The sequence below is a fragment of the Haliaeetus leucocephalus genome, unplaced genomic scaffold (genome assembly GCF_000737465.1).
Source record: "Haliaeetus leucocephalus isolate CR32 unplaced genomic scaffold, Haliaeetus_leucocephalus-4.0 Scaffold556, whole genome shotgun sequence".
Taxonomy (NCBI): Eukaryota; Metazoa; Chordata; class Aves; order Accipitriformes; family Accipitridae; genus Haliaeetus; species Haliaeetus leucocephalus.
In genome coordinates, this window is record NW_010972992.1 from 2,083,429 (window position 1) to 2,094,061 (window position 10,633).

Here is a 10,633-nt window from a genome sequence, read left to right on the forward strand (position 1 = left end):
GGGAGGGAGGGAAGAAAGGGGGGGAAAACGGCAGTCGAAGAGCGAAAGGTCCCCAGCTGGCTGTTAGTGGCATCTGCACTCAGAGTACAGACTCCAGCTGAGAGCTATTTCACTATTTATTTACATGTAATTATTGCTATGAGGTGCAGATATTAACACTGTCAAGAGCAATTTGCCCTGACATTTTTCACTTGCTCTGTTCCCTGACGTTTTGGGTTTGGTGGGATTTTTTTTTTCTCTCTCTCTCTCTCTCTTCATCACACTGCTTCAGTTTTGGCAGTGCAGGGACCAGGCTTTTTAATCCAGCGCCCTTCGCAACTCATTAAACTTTGAAATTTAATTTTGTCCAGAGAGGAGCTGGGGCGCAGGGAGCGTCTCCCACCTCCCTCTCCCCATGCTCTCGCACCCGCCACCCATCTACAGCAGTTCAAGCATTTCCACTCTAAACAAACCAAATTTACCGGTTGCCGCGTTTTCAATTGGAATGCAATCTCCAGCATTAACCTTTGCTTTCGACACTGCATTTAAAACACAGAAAGGTGCCCAACCGTTTATTAGGGGGAGAGTTTGAAAGTGCATGTAGAGAAAGCAAATGCAGAACAAATATTTTTCGACCCAGTGCCCAGACCAGCATAAAAATCACAACCCATTTCAAAAGTTGGGTTAGGACCAGTGACTGTTTCCACTTCTTTAAGCTCCATTTTTTTTCCCCCTTGCTTTCACTCCACTCCTGCCTAAACCATCTGATTTCAATAGCTGGTGACACTTTAAATTAAGACTTCCGGCCTACGCTCAAGCCCTGATTTAATGAGACAGTTGTTGTATGTCATCTAATAAATACCAATTGTGCATTAGAACTTACTTGCCAAGCAGGAGCAGTGACGTGACAGGCACAACTCACCGCAGCCTGCTTTTTTTCTCAGCCAATATGGTGCTTGTAATCATTTAGCATTTGTTTAATACACAATAGACCATATTCCTCCCCAGCAGAGCTCCACCACTCAATGATTCACATTTGTGTTTTATAAACCAGAAGGAATAAGCTAGGTGTGTACCAGAGTCTGAAGGACTATGCCAGGGTGTGTGGGGGTTGTGTTCATGGAAGGAGTAAATGCTGAGTACTTCTTAAGTGCCTATGCGTGGTGAATTTTTGGAACAGATTAATTAATAATTCCCATTGCTCCATTTTATCTGCAGCACCTTAGACCCTTTTTTTCATTCTTAGAGTTGGACCAGTCTTGGCTTCTACTCTCTTCACTTTGCAGGGGAGGAGATTCAGGAATCTGGTGCCTTCTTCATCTTTATTTTTCTTCTGGGTTTCCTTTCTTGGGATGGGAGTAGAAAGAGAGCCAGGCCCAAGGGGAGATGGCCAGTCCCCAGATCTGAAATATCTGACATTTGGGGGCTTTGGGATTTTGTTTCTGTTTTTTTGTGCGGAGTCTCATACAGTGGGACATGCTCCTTGACTACAGCACTTCTGTGTCATTGCAACACAAATAAATAGCAATAGGAATGGCTTCATTATAAACCGCCAAGCCCTGCCGTGTATCTGTAACATGCTCACCATGCAGCAGAAAGGATAACTGAGATCACTATGGATGAGGGGACGGGTTGCCAGGACATTTTGGGAAGAGCAAAATGGTTTCATTTAATTCAACACTCTCTGGAGAGTTTCTTTTTCTCTCTTTATAAACAAAGGGACAAAAATATTGCAACTGGATATTTTATTTTTTATATCTTTTGGTTACAAATTGCAGTAGTTTACTTCATTTTGATCTTTCAATCAAAAGTTTGTATTTGCACTTGCATCCCTCACCCATTTCCTTTCCATTTTCATTTATGCTATTTGAAAGGCTTGCTTTCATCTAAAAGAAAAAGTTGTTTATCTTTTTCATAACATTTATTAATCACCTGTCAACCCTTCATAAACCTTTTATAGAGGGACCTGTAATATAACACAGAAGCTTAGTAGTATTTTCATTACTGCAGGCTGCATGTTTAAATGTGATCAGAGCCCAGCATGGAAACTCGACATTTTCTATTCTTAACTCTTTCTCCCCATCCCTCTCTACCCATCACCATTTTTGTGTATGGCTGTGAAACAGAGCTGACAAAACTGTTCCCACCTTTGTAAAACTTTCTTCTATCTTCAGCGAAAGGCCTATAGATATACTAAACAGCATCATATGGCACTAGTGTTTTGAAGTTCCCCTCATTTCCGTGCTTAACTTATTATAAGGCCATCTGGAGTGTGGACATCAACCTTGGCTTTGGGATGTTCAAATTCCTGCTCCCCCATAAACTTCTGCACCATCTCAAGTTTTAGCCTTTATTGGGCTCATTTTTCCACTAGTAAGGTGAGAGGTGGCAGCCCTGCTCTGCCTAGTGCTGATGATAAATACATTAAAGCAGGTCACAGAAATCTTCGAAGAAAGAAGAATGTTGCAGAAATAAGACGCATTTCTGCTTTTTATGTAGGTGTCACTTTGGATAGCATGTGCTCTGTCCTGCTGCTTTCTTGGGGGGTGTCTGAAGGGTCAGGATGCTCAGCTCTTGCTGGATTTCAGGGGATTGGCTTCCTGATACAGAAAGCTCCAGACTCCTGGGCCTTTTTGTGTGGACAGGAGGTTTTCCTCTCCACATAATGACCAGGGGAGAATTAATCAGATGGGGGCTTTATTACCAGTGACCCAAATGCACCCACAGAGCTCAGGCACCAGCTGGTACATACATTAACTCCAGTTTTGCTTAATCTTGCAGTTTTTAAGACAGTCTCATAATGGGGCAGGGACAGGAGGAGACAGGACATGCAGATTTTCTGAGGATCTCTTGGGTCCTAACACTGACGCAGTGGTCTGAACCCAGGGCAAGGCTTAGGACAAGTAAGACCCAGGCGGTGGTCTTGTTCTTGGGCTTTCTGCTTTGCCCATGGCCTCAGCCCTCCATCCTCCCATGCTCAGCACCCTTCCCCAGGGTCCCGAACTTTCTGCCAAGGTGCTGATTCCTCTGTAAGCTGGAGGGTGCAAACCAAATGGAGGAGAGCAGTGCCCAGGGCTGCTGATCTGTGCGGTAAGCTCTTCCCCCAGTAGTCATGACCAGGGGTACTGGGGTGCAGTGGGAGTGAGGAGCGCAGGAGATAACCATTGATGTTGTCAACGCTGCCGGGACTTAACGTATTGTGAGATATGGCAGCTTGTTTGCACGGGTGTTAACCAGCCTCTCCTGTCCCCTTCTTGTCACTGCCCAGTCCCTGCCACAGCCAATCTGTGTCCTAATCTCCATCAATTAACAAGAAACACTTTCGCCTCCTCGCTCCCCCTCACCAACACAGACACCCACCCCGAAGCCTCAGATAAAGAGGAAAGAGCCCCCCCAGCCTCGACCCTCTCCCCCTTTACTTTCCACTAACTCAGCGCAACCAATTAGGCATCTGACACCCGTACTGGCTGACAAATTGTTTCTGTCATCTGCTTTCTGTCTTTCATTAAATGAGAGGCGGAGGGGGGAATTGAGAAGGGGGGGGGGGGCTGGGAGATGTGATCTCCCATGCTTAGCGAGGCCAGATACATTAATTACAAAACGGCCATTTGCAGCATGAAAATGCATTAATTAAATTTATGCAATCATTATCTTTAAATAGTCATATCTTTAAAATAATCAGCCCTTCCTGAGTCTTCCCTCTCCTCCGCTAAGTATCTCTAATCCCTTTTCCACCATTTATCTCTGGATCAGCAGTGGCTTGTATGCTTTTAAACTTCTGCATGCAGGAGATGCCTTAAAAACTCTGCTCAAGTAATACAAGGGTGTGATACCTTCACTCTTGCCCTTGGCCTTGCAGTGAGGAGGACAGGCAAGGGGACAACTCTACTCAGAAAGTTAAAGGATTTGCCATTTTTTGGAGGATTTTGATCAAGATATTTTCATAAAAGAGAGCTTGTAGCTCAGCCAAGAATTGTGGGGTTAATGTATGAAGTTCTTTGCATTTGTACAGGAGAGCAAGGTATGTTCTGGTTTACATACCCACTTAGTAAATGTATTGCTGTTTTCGTTTGGAAGAGGTTTAATTTTAATGAGGTGAGAGCCTTCCCTTTGGCACAGACATAGCTTTGCCAGCAGACAGCTACCTTTCATCAGTGTATCTTTTTCTTCTTAAAAATCACTTAGTTCAAGGCAGTAAATTATATTCATAAGAAAAGCAAGGTTTTAGAAATAGGCATTTCACTACTCTGATGCTCAAGATCGCTTGTTGGTGGCTTCATATTATAATTCTAAATAATGTTTCATTTTGGAGTACCTTCAGAGAGGTAGCCAAAATCAACATGTGCTAGACAAATAAGAACGAAGCGCAGTTAATGATGTGTTAGCCCAGGAGCTTCTACTTTTACACTTCATTGTCCAAAGACTTCACCTGTTTGTGATGGCTACTCAAGTAATCACTGCAAACTTATCAAGGTTTGTGCTGCTCCTCAGCAGACCCCAGGTGCAGGAGTGCCGAAGTACCCAGGGAAGAATTAATCTCATCCCCTGCTTAAGTAAGCACCTATAACACCACAGGAAAACTCCAGTCCAAATAGCTTTTAAAGAGCTGGAGGACTCAAAGAGGGATACTTATCTAAACTCAAATCCTTTAGGGCTTTCTTATCACTTCTGGTTAAAGATTTTGTTCTGCTCTTTGTGTGTCTGCATCGTTTTTAATAAATCCTACATGGTTTTTTCCCCTATCTGTAATGCCTAGTGGGCCAATGTCCAATTAGACAGGAGCCGACACAGTGGTATTTGGATCCAAACCTCATGTTGTGTTCAGCTAGAGTTATGAGTTTGGGATTAAGACCAGACAGAATTTGGGGGCAGATTTGATGGTGACTGAGTCCTGCCAGATTTCTCACATCTGAGGGGCAGAAATGAGCTCTGGGGTTTCAGAAATGGAAACAGACAGTAGCTTGTCCTGCACAGGAAAGTCCCCTCGACGGTCCAAGTGTCCCCAGCCCCCTCTTCAAGAAGTGCATTATGAATCTATAAGCTGTCTGGATTCAGCACAGCATGAACTTGGTGTAAAGTTGATTACAAATAATGAATACAAAGGGGTCATTTTTCCCTGGACCTTCTCTGAGAACAGACATTTCTCGAGAGAAAGGAAAAGCCTTACTGTGGAGCAAAACAGGGGAAGAGGTGGTTGAGCTAGAACATCTTAGCTGTAAGGGTAATCCTCTGTTAAAGCAGCAAGGATCCCCACTTTCTTCTCTTTTCTCCTATTTTTATTTGCACTAATGCCTCTACACCAGTGGACTCCACATCTTGGTGGCTGCAGCTCCATTGTCCCGGAGTTCAGATCCTATGAGGGTTTGGGGGTTCACGTTTGGCAAAAGCAAGCAGCTCCCTGTCTTCGAAAATACCACAGTGCTCCCTAGCAGCAGAGAGAAGTCCAAAAGAAGAGCACATGGCACTATGTAGGGCTGCAAAAGGCATTTCCTTGGATTCAGGAGCTGTGATTTTCCTACAGGTGAGGGAAAAAGAGGTCCTGACTTTAGAAATTCATCCCTGTGATAGCCTCAGAAGATCCAAACTGAGCTGAGGCGCTTGCACACAGGACCAGGGTCTGGATTGTTCATTCATTAGGGTGAGCTGAAAAGAGAAATCCTCACCTTAAAAAATGCACCACGCTCCCTCGGGAAAGCAGGGAACTAAGAGCAAGCAAAGAAGCAGCAGAGGAGCTGGCAATAGGAAGCGCTTCTGATTTTCCCTTTCTTCCATTCTTTTGCCAGCTAGAGTTATTAAGTGTTTGGTGTGAGCCTAGCTAGCCCTGCACTTGCTGAACGTATCAGGGTTATTTCATCTCCCCATGACCTCTCCGTATTTACGATGGGAACCCTGGAGGCATTGGCTTTGCTTAACTGGTGTATCTTACACTGCAGTTAAGCTGGACCTTAACTGATTACAGCCCTTGATTGATCAGAGAAAGAGGGAGGGGAAGAGAAAGAGGAGTCCTAGAGCAGATACGCAGGACTATCAGTGCACCAAGCAGCTTCGCCTGGGGCTGGGATATGCCACTCGGGGGATTCTTTGTAGTGCAGCTCCTTTCACATTTATAGAGGCTCCCCTCCACTCTCCAAAAAGAGAGAGACACAGAGAGAAAAGCAGGCGAGGGGGGGCATGGAGTGGACTCAAAGGATCTCAGGAAATCTTGTTTCGAAGCAGTAAGTCAGCACCCGCACTCCATTACCAGTGTCCGCGGGGGGTTGTGATAGTGAGCGAGCACAGATCAGCTTAGCTGAGAAATGGGGAAAAAAAAAAAAAAAAGGAGGGAGAGAAATAGAAAGGGAGGAGGGGGAAGACGAGACCTTTCTGTGAATTTTGGTTTGTCTTTGTTAGTCTCTGCCAGCATGGGGCTGCTGAAGAGAGGAATAACAGAAGTTTATAAAACAGTTTTAATTTGCTGGGACTTAGCTGTGCTGCGTGTTCTTCCTACCCTGACATTATTCACATCAGGCAGATGCACAGCAATAGATTTAGGGCTGATTTAGCAGGAAACCTTGGTGTGTGTTTGTTTGTTTATTGGTATTTTGAATCTCTCACCAAGCCCCAGAAGCTTTTCGTTCCCCACCCACCATCAGCATATCTGAGCTTACCCAAGAATGGACAAATAGGTGCAGAAGAAAAGACACAAGCCTGGCCCATTTCCAAAGCCAAACCTAACGTGAGTCCTTCTGCTGGTTTGGAAATCTTTAGGAATTCCAGTTTTCCGTGGTCGTGCCTTTCTGCTTTCTCATCCCAGGTGACTTTGAGTTCCAAAATGCCACAAGCAAGATTCATATTCCTGCAATTAATACCCTGTGTAAAGGTGCCCACGGATGCTCCGTATCTCAACAAAGAGATTTTTCCCATGGAGGCTTTCCTTTCCAGAGTATTCATTTGGCCTTCACAGAGAAACATATTCATGGGGAAAACAGCATCAGAGTAGAGTTTGCTTGTGGTGACTTCTGTTAATGCAGTCTACTGCCTAGAAATAAGGAGGATGGGGTGGCTTGGTTTGCCGACCAGCACATTTGGGAAGCATTGGCCTTCTTTTGGTTATTCCATATGAAATGTCTTAGCAATTCCAATTTAATCAGGAAAAACACTTCATGCTTAGGTAACACAAGATGAATAATGATATTGATGGTTAGTAAAGCACAAACTGCCCATTTTCAGAGGGGAGATACTCAGCAGTGCATGAAAATCAGACCCCTTTGACAGTTTCAAGATGGCAAGGCGCTAGTTAGCCGTTTGGCTTGAGTCTCTCCTGTTTCTGGAAGGGGTGAACCCATGTCTCTTGATTTTGCTTGTTAGTGAAATTGATGCCCATAGAACTGGGACCCCCCTTTATCTTAAACAGCCTGCACTAGCACGGCATGTCTTTTTGTTTCCTCTCTGGTTATCCAGACTACTAAAAACTTTGCCATCTGCTTTTATCTAAGTGATAGTAGAGTTTGGTGCCCTAATGCCAGGGATAGTGGCTCATGTTTCTAGATCAAGCAGTTTTTAATGTAATTCCCATTCACAGTGTTGCCTCCGCCCTTCCCCTCCAAATTACACTTCTGCCACAGGATTTCTCATAGCCCTTATTGGATGCATAACCCTGTGGTGCTTCTGATTTCCTTATGGTATTTCCACTGCAAGAAGAGCCCATTCCTCTTTCCCAGGCCATCCAGACTTAAGCAATTTCTCTTACCCTTATAGCTAAGACCTTCCCATTCTTTTGTATAGCTTAGAAACTTTTCTTTAGACCTTCTCCATAATTTGTACATCTCTACAGAAGCAGGGTGCCCAAAACAAGATGCAGTGCTCCAGGTGGAACCTCACCATAGCCTTGAACAATCAGGTAATAACTTCCCATCGCCTTTTTTTCTAATCCTCCCCCTGTACAGCCTGCATTGGTCTGCTTTGCTGCAGCTCACCATTGCATCCCCAGATCCATCTCATCCCCAGCATCTCCCCAAGCCCTCTCCATCATGAGTGTGTGGCAGTTTTTCATCCATTAAGTGAACAGGGTCATTTTAGGACACAAATGCTCATGTCCATTTCACCCACTGTGTCCTAGATGGCTCCCCTCTGGCGCTGAAACATCCTTCAGATGTTTTAAGTCACTGAAAGGCATTGATGATATTTCTGGGTTTATTGTTCACTGCCAAACTGTACCACTGTTCAAGCACAGGCCCACAGTAACCATTTCTGACCACTTTGAGGGGATTTGGTATGATCTGTCCCATACACACCAGAAAGGATTCAGGCACATTGCATTCTGTTCCTGGCTTTGCTTCTGACACACTTCGCATGGCCTTGGGAAAGGCATTTCACTGGCCTCCACATATTTTCCAATGGAGTGGGGAAGGTTAGGAAAATGAGACATTACTGCTATAGAGCAGCAGCCATGTCAGCCCTGGAGTCCTTCCATAGCAGGAAGGACTTGTGAGATTGTTTTAGCTCATATTCATAACACTGTTCTCTTTAGCACTAGTAACATGCTGCTTGATGGATTATAAATACTGGGCTAGATGAGGCAGTAGAGCATCAGGGTTCTTAAACTTTAACCCACAACAAAATAGAAGTAGAGAGTTAAGTCACCTGCTCATTTATGCTGGTGTGAATCAGGACTGTGCTTGAAGTCAGTGTCAGTGAAGTTACCCTTAAGGAAAGCTAATGTGAAGTTTGCTCCCTGGGCTCCAAAATTTAGTTGGAAGAGACATTAGATGGAAGGGACCGCAGTTAACTGGATCAGACATTTTCTAGGTGCAAGAAGCATGAAGCACTGTCTGGATCCTTGGCCTGACTGCAAAATCAAATGTAGTGGGTGAACTTAGTGGATTAGTTTGGCATATTGGGATACCACTCAGCTGGGTCTAGTGATTTAGAAAATATTCAAAATTAATTGCTTGGTTTTGAGTGCAGTGTTAGTGATTGCTACATAAGTCATTTTAGTCCTACCTAGGGGCATATTTGCATATATTTATCCTCCTTTCAAGTGAAGATCTTTGGGGAAACTGTATTTATCTCCTCCCAACTCTTTCTTTGGCTTTCAGTAGTCCTACAGTCACCTCGTCATTTTGTTTCCATTTAATGTATGTATAGAATAATCAACTCTTCCTCTTGCCACCAAGTGAAAATGAATCCACAGAGATCAAAAAGCATTAATATGAGGAAGGGTTGCCTTCTGCAAGAGAGAAGGAAAAGATTAGCTGAACAGGCTGCAAAATAAAGATGGAAAAGATTAAGCTGGGTCCCCACCAAGTAGCTAAGAACAGTCTTGGAGGACAGAGCGTGACCTACCCAGAGCAGAAGCTGAATCAACCACAAATGGCAGAGAGACCAAGCCCTCATGGAGGAACTCAGAGACAATCATTAGCTTGCTCCATGTCTTTAGTAAAACCATAAGATACAGCATGTTTCCCAGCACGGCCATCAGGCCACTGTCAGACTTTCCATTCCCTAGGAAGCGGTGTTAATGTTAACACCACAGAAGCTGAAACAAAGAGAGATTTCAGCCTACAAACACTCATCACAACAAAGAATTTCCTAGTGCTTTTTGCCTGATGTAGTATAAAATATTCCAACTAATCACATATCCAGCCTTTCCCAAAGAGAAAGGATTTCTACTGGTTCCTAGGAAAGCAGTAACAGAGCCTCAGAAATACTACCCACTGCCAGGAGACCCTTCCTCTGGTTTTCCCTTTTTGGTTTCTGCCTGGTATCCAGTTTGCATTCCTTTGGGACCACCCAGCAGCTTCTCTGGAGTTAACACCCTTCAGCTAGTTGCAGATCATTACGTCTTCCCTTTATTCAGAACTTAGCCAGGCTCAGCAGTTTCTAAATGCAGCATTTTTCTAAGGCAGCCTCTGATTTTGGATGCTTTGCGCTGTGTCAAATTGAGTGTCCAGAAATGGAGACACCACAGAATCAGGGGTCACTCTGGAAAATGCTGTCTGCAGGCTCCTGCCTCCCCATCGTTTTGTTTGCTTGGGTTTGATCTCTTTACAACACCTCTGTGCCTTCCTGGTCATGGGGCAGTGTAGCATCACTGAGTGTAGATATAAAGCCTGCTGGGTCCAGGGCCTGATGTCTGTATCGGCTGGCTATCTTAGCAAGCCTAAAGCAAACTGATAATGCAGGGCAGGAGATGTAGGGACTCAGGATGTATGGCGTGTCCGGCTGCCCTGGTATTTCCTGTAGAGCTCTTGACTGCAGAGACCAGCGAGGTGCAGCAGCCAGGTCTGCTGGGGCAAGGTTTTGTCATGGAACTTATCTGCTACCCTCCCTCTCCCCTCCTTGATGCGCTCACACCCTTCTCTATCGAAGCGGTATCTCTCCCCATCACTTGTCTGCCCCTCAAGCCCCTCCTGCCCCCCCAACACACCCAACTGTCCCCCCCAACCCCCAAACCTAAAATCTGAAGGCCTGATTGCACAGATTGAAGGCCCTAATTGCACTTCCCTTTCCAAAGCCGCATTCGTTTATCATAAAGGGTGCACATTTCCCCTGCTACAGTTTCCATGGCCAGAGGCCCTGAGGGCCAGCTCAGAAATGGAGGGAATTAATTACATTTTTTTAACTCCCCTTCTTTTAAAGTATGGGAGAGAGTGATGAAACGTCCCGGGGGGGG

The 10,633-nt window shown here is 44.9% G+C and overlaps 1 protein-coding gene across 4 annotated transcripts in view; it reads left to right on the forward strand.

Moving 5' to 3' along the window:
* The window catches only part of PAX7 (paired box 7), a 100,791-nt gene that overhangs the window by 82,333 nt on the left and 7,825 nt on the right, over positions 1 to 10,633 (forward strand). Inside the window, exon 8 of one of the 4 annotated variants that reach the window (XM_010577252.1) lies at positions 7,793 to 7,858. The exons of the other annotated variants lie outside the window; for them this stretch is intronic. Within the exon in view, the coding sequence (XP_010575554.1) occupies positions 7,793 to 7,858 (66 nt within the window). The remainder of the gene's footprint in view (positions 1 to 7,792; positions 7,859 to 10,633) is intronic. 4 annotated transcript variants of the gene reach the window in all.